Source organism: Penicillium robsamsonii (genome assembly GCF_028829455.1).
Source record: "Penicillium robsamsonii strain IBT 29466 chromosome Unknown utg000006l_segment0_segment0, whole genome shotgun sequence".
Lineage (NCBI taxonomy): Eukaryota > Fungi > Ascomycota > Eurotiomycetes > Eurotiales > Aspergillaceae > Penicillium > Penicillium robsamsonii.
Genome location: NW_026643224.1, coordinates 959,415 through 978,995, shown reverse-complemented (window position 1 = coordinate 978,995; position 19,581 = coordinate 959,415). Strand labels below are relative to the sequence as shown.

At 48.2% G+C, this 19,581-nt stretch overlaps 7 protein-coding genes across 7 annotated transcripts; 4 read left to right on the top strand and 3 right to left on the bottom strand.

Annotated features, from left to right (window-relative positions):
- Window positions 1–335: 335 nt before the first annotated feature.
- On the bottom strand, window positions 336–2,830 carry N7447_010100 (E1 ubiquitin-activating protein ubaB; the record flags this gene model as incomplete). The annotated part of the gene is made up of 10 exons (XM_057234362.1): window positions 2,741–2,830; window positions 2,481–2,651; window positions 2,100–2,336; window positions 1,911–2,035; window positions 1,796–1,860; window positions 1,466–1,745; window positions 1,234–1,412; window positions 1,060–1,172; window positions 660–1,000; window positions 336–606 (listed from the first exon to the last, which is right to left on the bottom strand). The coding sequence occupies exons 1-10, from the start codon at window positions 2,798–2,800 to the stop codon at window positions 336–338; spliced, it is 1,842 nt and encodes a 613-aa protein (XP_057081646.1). The 5' UTR covers window positions 2,801–2,830.
- Window positions 2,831–3,751: 921 nt separating this feature from the next.
- N7447_010099 (queuosine 5'-phosphate N-glycosylase/hydrolase) lies at window positions 3,752–5,190 on the top strand (the record flags this gene model as incomplete). Its single annotated transcript, XM_057234361.1, has 4 exons — window positions 3,752–4,220; window positions 4,278–4,432; window positions 4,483–4,714; window positions 4,772–5,190. 4 exons carry the CDS (start codon window positions 3,752–3,754, stop codon window positions 5,188–5,190), a joined length of 1,275 nt encoding a protein of 424 aa, XP_057081645.1.
- A 245-nt stretch (window positions 5,191–5,435) lies between these two features.
- N7447_010098 (uncharacterized protein) lies at window positions 5,436–6,860 on the bottom strand (the record flags this gene model as incomplete). The annotated part of the gene is made up of 2 exons (XM_057234360.1): window positions 5,436–6,609; window positions 6,676–6,860. 2 exons carry the CDS (start codon window positions 6,858–6,860, stop codon window positions 5,436–5,438), a joined length of 1,359 nt encoding a protein of 452 aa, XP_057081644.1.
- Window positions 6,861–7,181: 321 nt separating this feature from the next.
- Window positions 7,182–7,890, top strand: cyp5 (uncharacterized protein; the record flags this gene model as incomplete). Its single annotated transcript, XM_057234359.1, has 2 exons — window positions 7,182–7,193; window positions 7,276–7,890. 2 exons carry the CDS (start codon window positions 7,182–7,184, stop codon window positions 7,888–7,890), a joined length of 627 nt encoding a protein of 208 aa, XP_057081643.1.
- A 478-nt stretch (window positions 7,891–8,368) lies between these two features.
- N7447_010096 (Glycosyl transferase family 1) lies at window positions 8,369–12,268 on the bottom strand (the record flags this gene model as incomplete). Its single annotated transcript, XM_057234358.1, has 1 exon — window positions 8,369–12,268. One exon carries the CDS (start codon window positions 12,266–12,268, stop codon window positions 8,369–8,371), a length of 3,900 nt encoding a protein of 1,299 aa, XP_057081642.1.
- Window positions 12,269–14,559: 2,291 nt separating this feature from the next.
- Window positions 14,560–17,306, top strand: N7447_010095 (uncharacterized protein; the record flags this gene model as incomplete). The annotated part of the gene is made up of 3 exons (XM_057234357.1): window positions 14,560–14,922; window positions 14,971–16,076; window positions 16,136–17,306. The coding sequence occupies 3 exons, from the start codon at window positions 14,560–14,562 to the stop codon at window positions 17,304–17,306; spliced, it is 2,640 nt and encodes an 879-aa protein (XP_057081641.1).
- A 739-nt stretch (window positions 17,307–18,045) lies between these two features.
- Window positions 18,046–19,419, top strand: N7447_010094 (acyltransferase family protein; the record flags this gene model as incomplete). Its single annotated transcript, XM_057234356.1, has 1 exon — window positions 18,046–19,419. The coding sequence occupies one exon, from the start codon at window positions 18,046–18,048 to the stop codon at window positions 19,417–19,419; it is 1,374 nt and encodes a 457-aa protein (XP_057081640.1).
- Between the last annotated feature and the right edge of the window lie 162 nt (window positions 19,420–19,581).

Genomic DNA, 19,581 nt, shown 5'->3' with positions numbered 1-19,581 from the left:
TCGAGTTAAGCGAGCCGACCTGTAGAGAAGTTTTAGTTCGCCTAATACTGTTATTTGGTCATAGTTATTCTACTCATCTATCAACGCTAGCAGTTGAGATATAAAATCCCCATAATGCATTATCATGTCCATATCCAAAGCATGTCAACCTGGGATTTTGAACTTCCCTCCCAAGGTTGACTAAAAACAGGTTCGCCTTTATGCCATATGATACAGAAGGTTTAAAGGGAGCAAAGACGCAAAAAAAGAGGGGGGGGGGAAACTGAAATACGAAGAATGACATCAAGATAAAACACCTGTGAAGGTCGACGTGAAACCAAGCCTGTTTTCAGCATTTAGTCATCGATCATGATGGCACCTCCCTCATCATCATCAAGAACGATAGCTTCAATGCCCTTTGAGTCAGGAATCGATGCACTGGCGAGCCGCTTGGCATCGTGGCTGCTGTCGTCGCTTGAGCCCTCGCGCTTACGCTTCCCAGTCACAGTTGCATCATCGGTTGCTGGAATATCAGGAGAAGGCTGTGCGGGCTTCGCGGGCTTTAGGGGTATCTCGACCATCTTCTGCAGCGTTGCGGGCTTGGATTCCTTGGAAGATGGCGTAGTTCTGCAAATCAATCAGTTAATAGTGCCCCTTACTTTTGAAAGGACGGGGCGTACCGTGCCACAATCACCAGCTCGAGATTGACTCGTGTATCTGGCTCGTTCTCATCTTGTATCGTGATGAAGCTCTCATTCTTAATGCCTAAGTCCGACAACTTCTTCGTCAGATTGTCGGTGAAATCGGGGTCGTAGATCAGTTGATTGTTAAAAGCAACGGAAATCTCTTCGTCGTAACCAAGCTCCTTCTGAAGAACGCCTTGGATGAGGTCTTCAAGTGTTGCTAGCTCAGAGTCGATTTCGACCCGAGCCACCACAGGGGAACAGACGGCGCAATCGGGGTTTGGGGGGTTCAATGAGTCTGAATTGATCACGCGAGCACCGGATCTTTCTAGGAAGACCTTTCAGAGCGATGGCTTGTTAGCTTTGGTAGTAGTGGGCACCCTTGTTCAATTCTTACCATTTTGGCATGCATCAAGTTGTTTTGAAACACCTTCAATGACTGAAGAACACATAGTCCAGCCGTCATGGCATTGGTGGTTGCAATGGCAGGAATGATATTGCCCGCCATCTCTGTAGAAACTTTGTCAGTAATAATCGTTTTGTAATGCGTACCCTTATTTGATAAACTCACGTTTGACATCGAACTTGGACTTCAGTTCAACGTGGAAATTAGCAGCTCGCAGATTAGCTGCTGCAGTAACGAAGTCTAAAGTGTCCACATCATCTTTATCGAATGTCAGGATTGGAGAGTCTTGGTCTGGGGTATTGTTTTCTTGAAGTTGCTTCAGGCGATGGGTCAACCGGTTCAAGCTATAGCATGTTAGTTTATCGAACGTACGCTGTCAGCGACAAACAGGACCTACCTATCTCCGAAAACCCTGAAATTCTCCTCCAATGTCCACACTTTCTGGTCGTTCGTGGAGATCGTCGAGGCGATCGAAACAGATCTATCTTGGAGTGAAGCAAAGTCAAGGGGCTCTGGTTGCTTCCTTTCCTTCCATATTTCCTTCATGCCCTGTAATCGCATCATGTCCCTTCGAAACACTTTATCAAAGACCTTCTGGGGGGCTTCTTCGGTCCCAATCGATTGTCGCAGCTCTTTGAGCTCCAGTGCTTCCTTGCGCAGTTCCGCAATTTCGTCTGCTAGCTGGATGTTAGTCTCATGGCCGAGTTGTAGATGAAATTGAATTTACCATTCTCTGCGTTTTCTGTCTTGTCCACCTCCGATGCCTCGTCTTCGCTATCGCCGAAAAGTTCCCTACTCAAAGGTGAGCATTCAAATCGGACAGAGTAAAGGCCGGATCTTACGGCAAGAGGAAGCTTTTCGCCCAAACGATGCAATGAATCGGCTGGCTGGGGCTGCTGCGGATCGTGCACACGGGGAACGACTTGGGGGTTTGTTTCGGGGTGCAATCATAACACTCAGTTTGGGACTAGTATAATGTATAGTCAATAAATGCACAATTTGCAGAGCAAGATATCGCTTTTGCTGCATACCTTTTGAATGACTTGAACCTGGCCATTGAAGCCCGTAGTTCCACTTTCGATCAAGGGTACATTGGCTGCAAGGCACATCTTGTTCACATGACGTCGTGCGGCGATATTGTCCAGCGCATTAAACACGACGTTAAAGGACTCGAACCACGAGACGTTAAACTGGGCATCCATAATGTTCGCATGGTAGGCCTCAAGCTTTGCGTCGGACCGGAACTTTTGCGCAACATCCTTGGCAACCTAATGAAAGTATCCATATCTCAGTATTCCATATCTCCTATCGCTGAACGGCTCGTACAATGCGAAGGCGCGGCGCTTGACTCCGGGGGGAGGGGATTGGCAAGGGAGCGGCGCAAATGCGCGGGGCGGGTCGATTGGACGTACTAAGGCCTTTGATTTCTTGATATGCTCATGTCGGAAAAGGAACTGACGATTTAGATTGCTCAAATCAATAGTATCGAGGTCGATGATGTGGATTTCGCCGAACCCGGTGAGGACGAGGTTTTTCAGTAGCTCGCAGCCGATGCCGCCTGCGCCGACGAGAAGAACGCGTGACTAAACATGATGAGAGTACTGTCAGAATATATTCTCAAGCCAGCGTCACTTGGACGTCAGGATGTCGCGCCAGCAAGGGTTGTCCTTACCTCTTTGAGGGAGCGGGTGAGGTCCACCCCGAGGGAGCGCTTAAGAGAGCTATCCCGCATGGCGGGTAGTAGATGATGATCGTGGTCAGGTAGTAAGGTGATCCGGTAATGTTGTAGTGTTGCGTTCTAGAGATAAATTGCGAAGGGGGAAACGGCCAAAGAAGGGGGACAAATGTAATGCAAGTGAAAGAAGTTGAGCCGGAAACAGTGACCGTTTGGCAATGACGGCACTTACTAGAAGCCTCACACGTGGGTTTCCACTTACTCCAGGGCTTTCGCTCGACTTTGCACTTTGCACTTTATACTCCTTGTATATTTGTATCTTTTTTGGTGAACGGATTGCGATACATAGATATAGAGTGTAATTGACTGTTTCCTGATCTTTTCTGTGATTGTCTTTGTTTTCCATACGGCAATATACACGCGTGCATATGCACCCTGGTCGATCGCCTTCTTCTATAACATTATAACATCGGACGAACTCAGGTTTGATCCCAAATAAAAGTGCACATATAGTTTCATGGTGACGATGCTATCTATATATTCTGCTATCAGGGACTAGGTAGTCCACACCTGCAGAGCCTGTGTTACTATAAACTATAATTTACAGACTTCTCTTGCGCTTATAACGAATATCAGTACTAGATACAAGTCAATATCACTAGTATACATCACCCCCTGACATGAAAGCTTTTCAGATACTTTATGGGTGTACCTGGATGGCTCCAGCTAGTTATCGTACTTGCTTACATAACCGGTGACTCTATCCAGAGGCTATCGGGTTAAAATCTCGGTGTGGCGAGAAAAAAAAGCAACAGGCCTGTTCAAGTATTTTATATTACACCTTTGTTTGCCTCAAAAAGATTCGAATATCCAGGTGGGGTGGAATATCTGCCGGGTTTAACTTCTCACCGCAGGAGTCCTATAGTAATCAAAGAAGATACCCCTGACTCCATATCTTCCCATTTGTCCATTTGTTTTCAATCAAGATCAAACAAGAAAAAAAATACCATGCCATCATTGGACCCAATTCCGGCTCACACAAATGATCAGGTCGAAGCAAATTCTGACGATGAAGCCGATCCTGAGTTGGTAGAGCTTCTTCGCCAGCATTTCGGCATGGGCGAAAGACCAAAGGATGCCCCACCAGAGACCAGAGTGCTTGAGGGGGCTCAATATGTCTTCGACAATGCCATTGATGTTGCGGTCAGCTTTGTTTACACTAAAGAGGCTGCCGAAACTATATGGCGTATGATGCAGAAGAAAGAGTATTCCACACACACCTGGTCAGACCACGAACTGCACCCAAAGACCAAAGATGAGAGCACAGTCGATTTTATCTTTACAATGGACTTGCTGAATTTTAGCTTCTGGTCTGAGGAGAAGGAAGAGCCAAAGCGTTTCTGTATTGAGTATCGCGGCAAACTGTGGACTGGGTATTGGAGTCTGGTTGCTGCACTACAAAGAGCTCTTGATGAAGGTCAGTTCCCTGATTGAGCTCTGCTTTCAGAAGGACGAATTCTTACCCCAACTTTAGATATTCCAATCACCACCCCCGACTTCTGGGTGGATGAAGAGAGGTGCACGGAAGAGTTACTCAGACATGTATTCCGATCTGCAACAGATGGAGAAATCCCGATGTTCAAAGAGCGAGTGCAGTGTCTACGTGAAGCAGGCGAGGTCCTTTGCGAGGTATTTTTACTCACCATATTGACTATATGAGTTGCACTAACGGGATATAGGAATTCGGTGGCAGCTTCGTCAACTGCATTGACAGTGCCAACCTCTCCGCCGCAGGACTGGTCAATATATTGACAGAGAGTTTTGCCTGCTTCCGCGACGAGACAATCTTCCACGGGAAGAGAGTACGACTCTACAAACGTGCTCAGATCCTAGTTGCCGATCTCTGGGCCTGCTTCAATGGTGAAGACTTTGGTGAATTCTACGACATTGACAAGATCACCATGTTTGCAGGTACGGCTCTTGTAATCCTCACCACTCCCTTAGACTCATCCTAACCATATATCTTAGACTACCGCATTCCGCAGATGCTACACCAGCTGAACTGTCTCCGCTACGCACCTAAATTGGAAAATCATATCCGCAACCTGAAGCCCATCGAGCCAGGCTCAAACTGGGAGATCGAGCTTCGTGGAACGAGTATATGGTGTGTTGAGTTGATCAAACGAGAGATTGAGAAACAGCACCCTGAAGTCAAAATGAACCACCAAAAGCCACCTTCCAAGAATATTGCAGCCGACAGCGAGAATCACAAAACCGAACAGTCGGATGAGTCGGATGAGAATATGAAGATTGTAGAGAAACCGCGAAAGACATATGGCATCAATGCGATCCTCATCGACTTTTTCTTGTACGACACGATGAAGAACCTGGAGGCAGAGAAGAATGAGTCCATTCCCCATCACCGGACGAGGAGCATCTGGTATTAAGACGAGTGGTTATTGGTTTTGGCGTCGTTGACGGCGCATGGAGTTGGGTTGCCACAATGATGACTTGGGACATTGGGTTGATCAGGAGCAAAGGAGCATACAATCAGAACATAGACATGGTGAACCTGATTTTTTTGCTTATCAAGGACGAATATAGAAATTACATGTTGATTCATATCTTAGGGTATCAATTAAACTAGCAGGCTGCGTCCCCTTTCAAATAATCTCTCATCACATAACGGCCATCAAACAGCTGCGCCTTCAACGCGAGCCATGATGTCCGCTTTCCAATTCACATAATCCTCTTGACGGTCATCACTCAGCCAGTCAATTCGATCCTGCATCATTGTTCCCAGGCCAGGCAAAAGACCGCCTCGCGGAGCATGATCTGACTCAGAGACACGAGTCCCACTACCAGCCGCTGAACGTTTAGGCGGCCTAACACCCCTAAGTGTCGCATCTTCTTCATCTAGGTCTTGGTAGGACCTGCCTTCTTCATCTTCACCATAGAGCTGCCCAGCATAGGGGATATTCTCGAACCATTCCTGACCGTTGGCCCACCCTTGCTCCATGATAAGAGTGATCCATTGGTCAACATCATCGCGATGCCTACGGTCATTGGCCTTTAGGCCAAGGCTGTTCAATGCCGTCTGACGCATTTCAATAAAAGTCTTCTTGTCCATCTTCTGCGCTTCGATATCCGCCTCTGCATCTGGCCCGGGGTTACGCCGACGGGCGAGCACAAGGAAGTACACAGCCACAACCATGGCGTATACCAGTTCTTTGAAATCATCGTCCTTATCAGAGCCATTGATAGACACAATAGGCTCTAGGAAATCCAAGCTCTCGCGGTCCCATCCTGGCTCGTCGTTGGACATGCTTGACGTAAGATAGAGGACGGACGATACGCCGGAAAATATATGCGGAGGCAGGGTCCTCGAAATTGGCGGCCTGGACCAAGTATTTGTGCGCGGGGCAGGCGTCGAGAGAATTTTGCATACAGTCCGAATGGCCGTCATTACCCAAGCCGGGGCATCTGGAATGATAGTTGACCCAGTAATAACCTTTGTTCGGGGTACTGTAGCCTTTCTTGCCGATTTCGAGGGGCTTTCGAGCCGGTTCGCCGTGCTCATACTTCGTTTCAAGGGTGTGGACTTCGAAGGTGTATTTTGTAGTCCTCGTGGTGTTGGTGCTACTGCTTTGGAAGGGGTATTCACGGCCGCCGTGCCCTTCGTCGGTGTGGTCTGCGCTGAACCGGCGCGTGAGGGTGTTCCGGGAACTGATCCGCTTGCTGAGCGTTTGAGACCAGCCGAGCTTGCTGCCAGAGATCGGTCAAGGTATGAATAGAGCTTTTTGTATATGCGCGGAGGACATGGCGGATGTCCGAGCAGCGGAGGAAGTTTTAGAGTTCGGGTCAACCTATAAAATTCAGACAAGCAATTAGCACCAGCCATAGAAAGACCTCATTCAGGCCGTGTGGCATACCTTTTGCAAGCGATTTCCGCGCAGGCATATGGTCGAGCGATTTCTTCTTCCGGCTTCAGACTGCTCGAGAAGCTCCGGGATTGTGCCACTAGTGACATTGCATAGCTGAGTAGCTCTTGTGGGAGGTCATTGGCATGAGTCGGCACCAATGTGCTCAACGCCTGTTCCACCGGCCGATTGTTCATTGTTCTTAATGTTGTGGATCAAGTCGGCTTTGCCTTGAGGAAACCTGGCAGGGTATGGCCGTGCTAAGGAAGGTCAAAAGTTGTTGAGAGGGCAAAAGCAAAAGATAGTCCAAAGAACCTTTCAGCGTATTTAGATTTCAAATTGAGCCAACTGTGTCTAAATTGAAGGGATCGGACAACCAAACATCTGCAATCGCCCGGCGCACCGATAAGGAAAGTATGACTAAGCACTATATTGGGCCCCGGCTCAGGGCACGGGGAACCTCAACGCCGCATCTGGTCCTCTTGCACTTCCGTATCACCTCACAGCGTCCCCTCAATATGTCTGTTACAGTAAGTTTATATATAAATAAAGCTCTGGGATATCTCTGTAGCTCCCCTTTCTATGGCACGATGCTAACCACAGCTTCAACAGTTACATACTACCCAAGGCGACCTCAAGGTCGAGCTTTTCTGCGAAGCAGTACCCCAAACTGCAGAGAACTTCCTCGCCCTCTGCGCATGCGGCGCATACAATGACACCCCATTTCACCGCCTCATTCCAGGATTCATGGTCCAGGGCGGAGACATCTCTCTCGGCCCCGCCGCGCATCAAACAAGTACGAAACCAATGCTAGATTTCGAGATCCCAAAAGGCGGCACATCGATCTACCACCCGGCAGCAATGAACCAAGAAATCCACCTCCCGTCGCTGCGACACAACGCGCGGGGTATTCTGTCTATGGCATCGCGTCCGGTGAAGGACAGGACAGCGCCTGGCTCTCAGGGAGCAACGGGCGTAACGATCAACGGGAGTCAATTCTTCATTTCGTTTGTACCGGCGCCACATCTTGATGGCGCCAGTACTGTGTTTGGGAAGGTGTTGAATTTGACCCCTCAGGACGAAGGCGGCGATGTTCTTACCAAGCTCGAGAAGGCGAACGTTAAAGTCGACAAGAAGGGGAAAGTTTCTCAGCCCAAGGAGGGTGAAGATTTCGAACCATTCAAGATAAATCGAGTTACTATCCACGCCAACCCATTCGCGAAGTGAACCTTTGACACTTGCTTTCTCTGATGAAAACTGGGTGATATCCCAGGATCGAACTCCGAGAGCCACGCTCAGGATGAACACAGCTACTAGCTCAAGCTGGAGAGGCTCCTGGAATCCTATCATGTGAAGCCCAAAACCACTCGCTCCCCGGTCATCTGAGCCTCTCTCTGCTGGGTTTATCGATCTGTCTCGCCAACAACATAGTGTGACACCGTAAAATACGGTAGACTCTGTTGGAATTACAGCCAGGAAGTGCATCAAGAAGATGGATCGGCACATCTTGATGACAAACAATTGCTGGCAAACGCTGGGCGCGATTATATCTACTCGATGGATCGAAAGAACGCAAAGAAATGGAAAGGGAAACTATTTCGAGGTATCAAACATGTCCACCAGTGTCAATTATTACCATAACTCCTGAATTAGATCACCGAGATCCGAAATAATATCTAAGTACAAAGCAACCACTGATTACTATTTATAAACCTCCCATTCCTTCCAATTGTGTCCAACCCTCTCCAAGGCGAAATAAATCCTGCAAAATCTTAACCTGCAGTTCTAGTTTTGTCCGATCTGACTGCGCCGCATAATTCAAGAATGAAAGGGCCGAACATGACATCATGAAGCGAAGAATTTGGACGTTTGCTGGCGCCGCTGCATTTCCAAGATATGCCTCCATAAAATGGGTTGTGCTCTCCTGCATCTCCTGTCGTGTAAGGCCGTACTGTTCACCAGTTCGTCGCAGCATATGCACAAAATGGCCCAGGTCTCGTTCCGGTACTCCGACAGGCTCACCATTCTCGTCTAGTGAACAGTGTAGCGTCGTCGTGTCGATCATCGTGACATGCCCCGTCGTGCAGTCATAGAAGAAATTTCCAGGATGGGCGTCGCCATGCACGACAGTGGTGCGCGGCCGACTAGCAATAACACGCTTGCAATCGGCAATAAGTTGGTCCATATTCTCAGGGAGTCGGTCGACTTCGAATCCCGCGGAACGAAGAGCGTCTTTGTGTAGCAATGCTTGCTGGACCCGTTTCGTTGCCGCGTTAAAATACCACTCGAGATACTCTGTGCCTGGTCGCCCTTCGACGCTATGAGTGTGTAACCTGGCTAAGGTACGTGCAACTGCCTGCACGCCAGCAGTGAAGACGGATAGCATCTCTGTTCTTGCAGGTCCAGATGTTAGGCGACCCATTTGCATCATGAGCTGATAAAGGGATACACCGGGGGCAACTTGATACGTGACCACACCGGCTGGTTTGGTATCCCACGTCATTCGCCCAATGGCTAACGGGGCAGCAGTCTTGATGTCACCCTTAGTCTGCAGAAGAAGCCATTCAAGGCTTGACAACTCCTCCGTGATCCCGTTGTCCAAGCCGTGGACGAATATTTTAATCACAGCAAGCACGCGGCCTTTGTGGTCATTTGATGTCAGCGATATCTCTCCGTTAGCAAATTCATCATTGGCGTGAGCAAAGAATATGATAGCACCAGAAAAGCCACCCGGATGAGTAGGATCCAAACTCCGCAAATTGACAGGGCAGCCCACGGCAGCAGATACATGCTCTTCTAGCGCCGAAATAGTCGGGGCTATCTCTGGAAGGTTTTGCATGACTTCGTCGGCCTGCTTCAGGGTCGGGTTTCCACTGCGGTTTCGCGTTCGTGCGGCTCGACGCATTGACGACACAACGCTCATCCCAAGCGATGGTCGAGGCCATGATGAATATGCCGGTGCAATGCTACCGTGAGCCATCTGCACAGTATCTCCCTCGCCCTCCATCGCGGAGCGAAGCAGCGCCTTAGCGGCATGTTTCCACGAATAACCTCGCATGATTCGCTGGAGAGAACGAGCATGCCGTCTCGTTTGCTCCGGGTAACATCTCACTTGGTCGATCCGATGAGCCCAGACGGCTACGCGCTGACTTGTTGGTGAAGGGACAATTCCGTATGTGCTCTCATCCATCACCACACACGCCTGGCCAAGATCTGGCGGAATGCGACTACGATCAAGCGCAAGCTGGCCCGCACCGCTTTCCTGGGTCACTAGGATTGGAACACCCAACCCGGCGACTTCGGTGAAGATCATCCCGAATCCCTCGTGCATTGAAGGCATTATGACCAGGTCCGCGTTACAGTAGAATCGCGAGACAGCGTTAGGGTCATCAGAGAAAGGGTGCAACCTAACGAGGCCCGGCATGCCTGTCATCTCATCGACGACCTGCTGCCAGCGCCCCACGTCTTCGGTCGGGAGTCCCAGTACATCCAGGGAGATATCATTGCCAGAGAGTGCGATATTGCGCACAGCGTACACAGCATCATCTAAACCTTTAGCGGGATCGTCTGCTCGACCAGCGAGGAGGACCCGAAGTAGGTCGTTCGGCTGTCGCTGTTGCGTGCAAGCATCACCGGTGCGCACGCCTGGAACCAATTCATGGAAGCGAGGTCCCATCATGTTGGATCGTGGGCGATTGCATTGGCCCATCCACTCGCGCTCGCGTGCTTCAGTTGTGAGTACAGGCCCGACTCCAACGGCCAAATCTGCTTTGGGGAGAATCCTCTCATCAAGCATTGCCAGCCGAGCAGCTTCAACATAGCCAAGCTCGCGTGTCTGCCCGTACCATTTCCACGCGACGTCGGACTTGCGCAGGGCACTGGTATGTGTGATGAGCGCCAGCTTGGCTGTAGGATACCATCTCTCGCGGATCAAGGACGCTGCGGTGCTAGAGTATCGCGAGTGGCCAATGATGAGATTGAATGGGGATGGATGCTGGTCGTCTGGAATTGGCAGATCATAATCTCCTGGCTGGTGTACCTTTGCCACATGGTAGAGCAAGGCACTTGGGTCGTCTCCTCTAGAGGGAATGCAGACCACTTTAGCCCGACCATGGCCCGATGATGCTAATGTGTTTTTGACTTCGTTCACAGGCTCTACCATGAACAGAGTAACTGATGCATTGGGAATTTCCGACATGGCTTTGACTAGTTCTTGATTCAACAGAGGCAGACCTCCTTTACCAGGCCCGCTAGCATTGGCAACGACGAGCACTCTCCAGGGTTGGACCCTTTCGGGCGAGATACTAACAAGGCGTTCCCATTCAAATTTAACCTTTTCGCTGAGCTGGACAGCCTTATGTTCATCACGCGATGTATCTTGCTTGTCCACGGCAGACCATAGTCGAGATAATTGCGTACGTATTTTGAATAATCGGACAAGTCCTTCGTTGATTGGTATACCCTGCGCCTGGTATGCTGTCCAGAACTCACCCTGAACCTGGCCAATATCACTTTCACTCATTCCGAAATCCCCGGCGTACTTTCGCAGTCGCTCGTGAAATCCAGCCGCATCCATTTCTGCCGGTCCAATAGGTCGGCCGCTCGCATCCATCGACCGAGTCAGTCCTCCGTAGTCGATCATGGTGATTCCTTGAATAGGATCCCAGAAGAAATTTCCCGGTGAGGCATCACCATGTAGTAGTGACGCTACACCTTCTTCCCGTGAATAATCAATTGTCCGGTCGACCAACGAGGTGAGTTGCTCTATTTGATCGGATCCGATAGCGCGTTCATACTGCGCTCGCGATGGGCCCTGGATCTCCTGGACCCACCCTTGTAGCTTGTTGCGGAGCCTGTCGACAACAGACTCGCTGGCGCTGCTCCATTCGGATTTTTCCTGGTGCAGCTTGGCCAGTGTTGATGCTACTCCTTTGACGGCGATAATCAAGTCGGCCATCAGTCCGTTGAATTGACAGTCCAAAAGCTCAGCGGTTGTGATATTGGATGATTGGGTTTGATGTGATTTATGATTGATTGAAATCCCATGGAGTGCGCCGCGAATAATATCATTCATCATTTCTTTTGTTTCGTCGGGACAAGGTTGCTTTGCGATCAGTCGGAGCGTGGAGACCCGCCCGATGTCACGGATGATTGTGTTGATTGCCTGACCTGGTGCGAGTTGGTAAACAATCACTCCCATAGGCTCTGCGGTGTTCTCATCGCGCGTCCTTCCCACTCCAAGCGGCCGAGCAGCAGACGGTGGGTCAGAAAGAGAGAGCAACCTCCGGTATGCAACGAGTTCTTCGAAAAAGTCTTTATGACATGCTGGTGGATATACTTTTGTGACTGCGACGGTGTTTTCCGGGTGTGTACTGTGGCGAACGAAATAGATGGAACAGCCGGATTGGCCTTCTGCTCCGGATGCTTGAAGACGGTGCAGTTGGACGGAGTGGCCGAGGACAGATTCAACAATTGCAGTGACGGAGCTTGTCTCAGGTAATGCGGTCAATGTGAAGTTGCCATCGTCTTCTTGTCGAATGGTGAGCTTGTCGAGAGTGGTTGGCAACACGCCATCCTCGAGCCTAGCGCACTCCAGGGCGGCCATTCTATTGGAATAGAAGGTTTGAATGGAAAATATGAGCACAAGGGGAAGAAAGAGGACCTCGATGTATTATTCAGTCTCATTCGACTGTAATCGGCAAAAAAGGATATCTCTTAACTCAAGCTCGAAATACGTGGATCGAACTACGAGGATCGACATAATACCAGGATATTTCCTCAGCCGTGCCACCTTATGCAACATAAAGTGGATACGGTGCCACTGGGCCGAATTTCAACAGAAAATATATATGCTGCCTGCATTGTGTCCTGGCGTTCGGGTGGGGAGCGTCACATAGTTGGCGTCTACATATTAGGGCAATACTCCGTACATACATACAATATATGTAGTATTGAGCTACCATGCCCCACATCTTTTGTGTAGGTTCATGCGAATAAGTTCATCTCTCCGTGACTCCAATGCAGGCTAGAGCTGGTTCAATCAATGGCTGAGTGGTCGAAGACGTGATGAGCGCAGGGAGCTAGCTACAGGTCATACATACATCAGGTACTTGGGTGTGACGTTATTGGAAGTCCAAATAGTCAATTTACAGGGATGAATAACCAAACAGCAGGTATTTAGGGGGATAGGGGGGTTATCAAGTACGTAATACCCAGCTCCTATGAGTACAGCTACAGTATCAAATCAGGGTCAATCCAGTTAGCCACGAAATGGCACCAGGACATTTTGGCACGCGCCTGACACGCCATAGGCAAGCCATAGTGTCTACGACATTATTTGGTGGCAAGCTGCTATGTATTTTAACCACTAGCGTGAGGCTTAAAGTTACTATCGTATTGAGAAGAACTGTGGAGTTGACAGAGCAGATCGGGATCGAAGTACATGAACCGATGTGGTTAGACGCTAAAACCTTGAAAAGGATAGACTCGCCTAGAACCATGGTTCTTCCCGCCTTTCTTACCTTAACCTTGGAAGTCATCCCAGTGTACCTACAGAGAAGGCACTCGGTACATAATTTTTCAATGCAAAGCTTATAGATTTCAACGAGCACAAATAGAGGGATGACAGACTATTATCTAACTCTGTTCCGTACTGCAAATCCAGGTCAATTCATATGCACATGGGACAAGTTGTGGGGTATGTTGCATGTATTTCTATGTACGGAGTACATAAGCACCATGTAAATTACAATTGTCATGTCCCACACATATGCCCACCATTTGGGCAATTTGTGCTGGCTGATCATTGTATAATAAAATAATTACACGTTCCAACATTGGTACGTGCATCGACTGGGACGAATAATAAACTGTTACGGAGTACTCCGTGCATAGGTAGGCAAGGCAGACAAACTAAAACAAAAGGTGACGGAAAATCGAAGGGAACTGGAATTTAGACCTGTTTGTTTTCAATCCGGCTGCAGTAATATAAGCATAGCTCGTCCATAGTGCGGTAATTCGTCAAATAGTTACGGATGAATAACAAGGAATGCATAATATGATCGTCCAATTCAACCAACTTCAGCAGTCGGAGCCAAATCTTCTCATGGATAGTATGGAGCACACATGGCACCATCAAATGTGGCAACATCGTCTTTGTATGGAAATGAACTCGACGACAAAACAGCATAAGTTCTTCAAGCCATTGCACACAGATTGAACAAATGTGATTTTGATGGCAGCATTGGGCTAGCCGATACTAGTATATTTGTTCGACCTAATTTGTCAAATTCATCTATCCATTTCTCTCTCTTTCTGGTTTGAGATCTATGCCTATTCTCCTTTTTTTTTTTGCTGTTCCTCGTACGGCTAAGGAGTACATGTTCAAAATTAAAAATAAAGTTGGATGCCTGAGCCAAACTAGTGGGTCCTGATGGTGATCCCTCGAGTATCTCCGTACAGCAGTAGAACTAGGTACATCATCAATCGCAAAGATCAACAATATCGAGGTAAGAAGCAAAGTATTATCTGCATTTAAGATCTCGATCTTCAACTTGTACAGAGTACACGAGTTCCGAGGCTAGTGACCTTGGCACGATCCTCACATCAAACATGCATTGATGGGCAACACAACCTTGCAAAGTGCTAAATTACTAGCCAATACAGTGGCGTTACTAGTCTCCATCCGGTGCTCCACTCATAGGCCATCGTCACAATTGGAATCTGGGCACACGACAGCTCGATTGTGAACTTTCAGCTTTCAACTCCACAGCCAACACCCCACATGTGAGGACAAGCACATACCGTCTCCGGGCAATTCCCATTCTTACTGTCTCAATCTCTCGGTCAAAGCCAACTTTGGGATCCAGAGTCTGCGATTATCAAGAGCTTGTGGCCATGGATTCGGTTATCGCTGCGCATAAATTGCTCCAATATCTTCGCTTTGGATATCCTCTAATTCTGCTAGTGATTCTCTCTGTTGTCTTCTTGGTTCATTCATTCCAGGTAGCCAAAAGAAATGCCGGACAGAATTCCAAAGTGCAGTATGGCCCCGGTGGGAAACCACTGCCTACGCGAAGCCGAATTATGATGGCGGTAGCCAGAGACTTGCCCGCGGAACTTGCGTTGAATAAATCAAAAACCTGGTTTGTTTGGTTAAGCCTTTTCGTGTTGGCAACCTATATTGCGGAGGCAGCAATTCATATGACCCATGTCTTGATGTCAAAGTCAGAACAGTGGTGGTGTGGTCAAGCGGTGGTGGTGAGACTTGTGTTTCTAACATTGAAATCAAAGCTAATAACAAATAAGGTCTTTGTGGTTGGGTCTTTCTTCACCCATACCGTCATCTTCATCTCTTTACTCGATACGAACCCTGCGCCATCAATCGCGCAATTCATCCCATGGGTCTCCGCCATTCCTTTCGAAGTTGCAATTCTCTCGATTTCCATCTCAATCTATTCTCATACCCACCGTGAGCCCACAATTGAAGATCTATTCGGTGGAATATTGCGCACAAAAATCACATTCTGGGAGGCATTAGAGATTTCCGCAGGCTCTGTGCGGATTTTTGTTCTCACCCTGCTGAGCGCGTCCTACATTTTCAAATCTGCCCGCGGACATCGCGACTTCAAGGATGCCGAAAATTCCAATGCTGCAGAGACGGCCCGTCTGCTAGATTCAAGAGGAAATGCCAACTCGGATGACAGTGACACATTGACTGATGATCAACAGACCCCTGCAGTAGAAGCGTGGGTACGGCCTTTGACAACCCCTTCCACTAATTGGATGGAATATCTGAGTGGCTATTCCCTATTCTTTCCATATCTGTGGCCTTACAAATCTCTCCGGCTGCAAGTTGTCGTCGTCATCTGCTTTGGTATCTTAATTGTGCAGCGAGCAGTCAATATCCTAGTCCCGTATCAAGTGGGAGTGATCACAAACGCATTGTCCACTAGTGATGGGACTCTACAAGTGCCTTGGATGTCTATCTGTTTGTATATCCTCTACCGTTGGCTTCAAGGTAGCCAAGGTTTCCTTGAGACAGTTCGTTCGAATCTGTGGATTTCAGTCAGCCAGTATGCATATATGGAGTTGTCAACGGCTGCATTTGAGCATGTTCATAGCCTAGGACTGGACTTTCACCTGGGTAAAAAGATGGGCGAGGTTCTCTCCGCTCTCACCAAAGGCAGCTCAATTAACACTTTCCTTGAGCAAGTGACCTTTCAAGTGCTGCCCATGTTCATCGATTTGGCCGTCGCCATCGGATACTTCCTAGTCGTATTTGACGTGTATTACGCATTGGCTGTTGCTATCATGACATTCTTCTATCTCTATTCAACTGTCAAAATTGCCTCTTGGAGAGCCAATATGCGACGCCAAATGGTAAACGCTTCTAGACAAGAAGACGCTGTCAAGTAAGTTTCCCCTCCCGTTTCCCTCTCTTTATTCCGTGAGGCTTTACTAATATATACAGAAACGATTCTCTCGTGTCCTACGAAACCGTCAAGTACTTCAATGCAGAGGAATACGAGTTCAAACGCTATCGAGGGGCTGTCTCGGACTACCTCCGGGCGGAATGGCATTCCCTCTTTGCACAGAACCTGATGAATATTTTCCAGAATGTCATCTTTATGCTTGGCCTTCTAATCACCTGTTTCATTTGTGCTTACCAAGTAGCTCGGAGCCAACGTGCAGTCGGCCAGTTCGTTACCCTCCTTACCTACATGGCCCAGCTGCAAGCTCCGTTGAACATCTTCGGAACCTTCTACCGATACATTCAATCTGCATTGATCAATGCAGAGCGTCTCCTCGAGCTATTCCGCGTCCAACCCTCGGTGGTGGATGAACCGTCTGCAACACCACTAGCAGTTTGTCACGGCCGAATCACGTTTGACGATATCCAATTCTCATATGACACACGACGACCTGCCCTCGATGGATTGACCTTTGACTGTAAGCCGGGTACAACCACTGCTCTGGTAGGAGAGTCCGGCGGCGGAAAATCGACGATCTTCCGCTTGCTCTACAGATTCTACAATCCGAACGGCGGAATCCTTTCCATCGATGGACACGACACTCAAACCTTGACAATTGACTCTGTTCGAAGACACATTGGGATTGTCCCACAAGACACAGTTCTCTTCAACGAAACAATTATGTACAACCTCAAATACGCCAACCAGGATGCCACTGACGAGGAAGTCTATGAAGCCTGCCGCGCAGCCAGTGTGCACGACAAGATCATGGCATTCCCTGATGGTTACGAAACCAAAGTGGGAGACCGCGGATTGCGACTAAGTGGTGGCGAGAAACAGCGTGTTGCCATTGCCCGAACCATTATCAAGAAACCTCAGATCATCTTGCTTGATGAGGCAACGGCCGCATTGGATTCCGAGACGGAGCAGAACATTCAAGAAGCACTGTCTGTCTTATCGCGTGGGCGCACTGTGCTTGTTATTGCCCATCGATTAAGCACCATCACCACTGCTGATAATATTGTTGTATTGCACAAAGGTCGTGTCGCAGAAAGTGGAACCCATGAGCAGCTACTGGCTTCTCACGGTCGATATACAACCATGTGGCAGAAGCAGATTCGTGCGCAGACTGAATCTGTAGGGTTGGAGGCCTTGTCAGGCAAGGTATAGATTTGTATATTTAAGGGCACTTCGTATATAGAGTTGCCTATGGAGAAACAAAAACGTGCATAGTTGGTTTCTTGTTTAAGGGAAAACTTTTATTGGAGCTTGGTGGTTGAGGGAAATCAGTCAATGTTTAATCCTAATGCTTAATCTAGTTCTTGGAAATTAAGACCATTCGAGCGTGAAATTCACTCGGTGAATCCAAAGCCGAGCAAACCAGAATAAGAATCAAGATCCAGGAAATAAGTGAAAATGGACAGAGTTCTTCGGACTACTTCGGAGCTGAATTGTGCATCCGATATGACCAATAGGCCCTATCTCCCAAAATGGCCTGGTGGCGCAGTAAGTCGAGGGCCCATATGCAGGGGTATACTATGGGAAATCACACAGGGGAGAATGCTAAGTGATTTTTGTTTTGAGCTTCAGTAATGTGATAGATCGACTCTTTTATGTGCAAACAATAAAGAATCGATTGCAGGATGAACCCTAAAATATATATTATGTACTACACATCATGTATCCTGTGAGGTCTATGCTGTATTACTCCCAAGACAATGTCCAGTATTTTTTGGCAACTCAATCTGTACGATCTCGATTTCTTTAGTGTCACAAGTCTCATCCGGGTTCAAGAGATATACCAGACAAAGAGTGCTCATTTGGTTATTTCTACACTTTGTCGGACATGATTCGACTTTCAACAAACTTATTGAATTTCCTTCCCTTGTGAACATATCATTTTCTGGACATGGAGCGCATTCTTTGGCTCGATAGCCTCCGGGGCGTCGCCTCAGCTTTGGTAGTGGTACATCATTCAAAAAGCTCGGAGCCCAAGAGTATCGTTGGTTTTTTGACCAGGTCCTATTGGGATGAACCGGCTGAAGAGAACCGTCGTCTTATCCAACTCCCGCCCTTCCGACTTCTCTTCAATGGCCCATCAATGGTGGCATTGTTCATGGTTATATCGGGCTATGCGATCTCGCTTCCTCTGCTCCGCTGCCGAGAGGAGATTGGGGCAAGCAACTCGGGCTTCTTTCGTCGATTATGCTCTGCTGCAACTCGTCGAATATTTCGAATTTATCTGCCCTCTATCGCCATACTGTTTCTCAGCCAACTTGTGTACTTTTGTAATGTGGTCCAGGGGAAGGCTGCGGATGACTGGCTAGGTGGGCTAAAGCCATTGACAGCGCCATTGACCCATATCCAATATGTGCTTTCGAGGATAGTGCATCTGCTCGATATCAGCAACCATCAAGTCGATATCAATTTTGATCACAACCGACCGGATATGCGCACCATAAACTACCAGCTGTGGACAATGCCAATTGAGTTCCGTGGCTCGTGTGCTGTCTACTTGCTACTCGTGACATTTTCATTTTGGAGACCCCAACCTCGATATCTGGGATTGGCAGGTGTGGCGATGTATTGGTTTTATATGGGACATTGGGATCTCTTTTCTTTCGTTGCCGGGATTGTTCTTGCAGAGAGACACGTCGCATCAGAGTCCAAGCCTGACGAAGAGATTGCACTATCATACTCACCTTCACCTCTCGAGATTCAAAAGCCTATTGCCAAATCCTGGAACCAATTCGCAGAGAACATAAATCTCCAACATCTTCGAATATCAGTGTCTTTCATTCTAGGATTGTATTTCCTTTGCATGTGCGGCGCTGACCGGTTAGCACGGGAGTACCGATGGCTCATCGTGACTCGATCTCCTGAGTGGGATAATGCTGAGATGATGCCTCGGTGCTGGAGGAGCGTTGGGGCAGTTCTGATGATATATTCAGTCAGCAAATATTCGCTGCTTCAAAGACCGCTTAACTCACGACCACTGCAATACTTGGGCAAAATCTCATTCCCGCTCTATCTAGTCCACCCAACAGTCTATCTTGTTCTCAAATGGCCAGTTCGAGACTTTATGTGGTGGGCCATTACAAGAACGCCTTATCCTGGTACTATTGAGGCGAGCAAGCATGCTCTACCGTTTTCCATAGCTTGGATGGGAACCATGTTGTTGTTGGGCATCGTTATGGTGATGGCATCTGAACTTTGGAATCGCTTCGTTGATATGAGGTGCATAGCGCTTGCAAGAAAATTCGCAAAATGGGTTTCATGTTAGCGGATGCAATGTCAAGGATGGACTGCAAAATAATCAGGACCTCCTACGATCTACTAGTAGCATTGGAAGTCACCATCTTAGTAGGCCTCTCTTGTCGGAGGGTTTACCAGTACATAAGTAATGCACAATATATTAGACACAAAAACTTTTATGACTTCATCC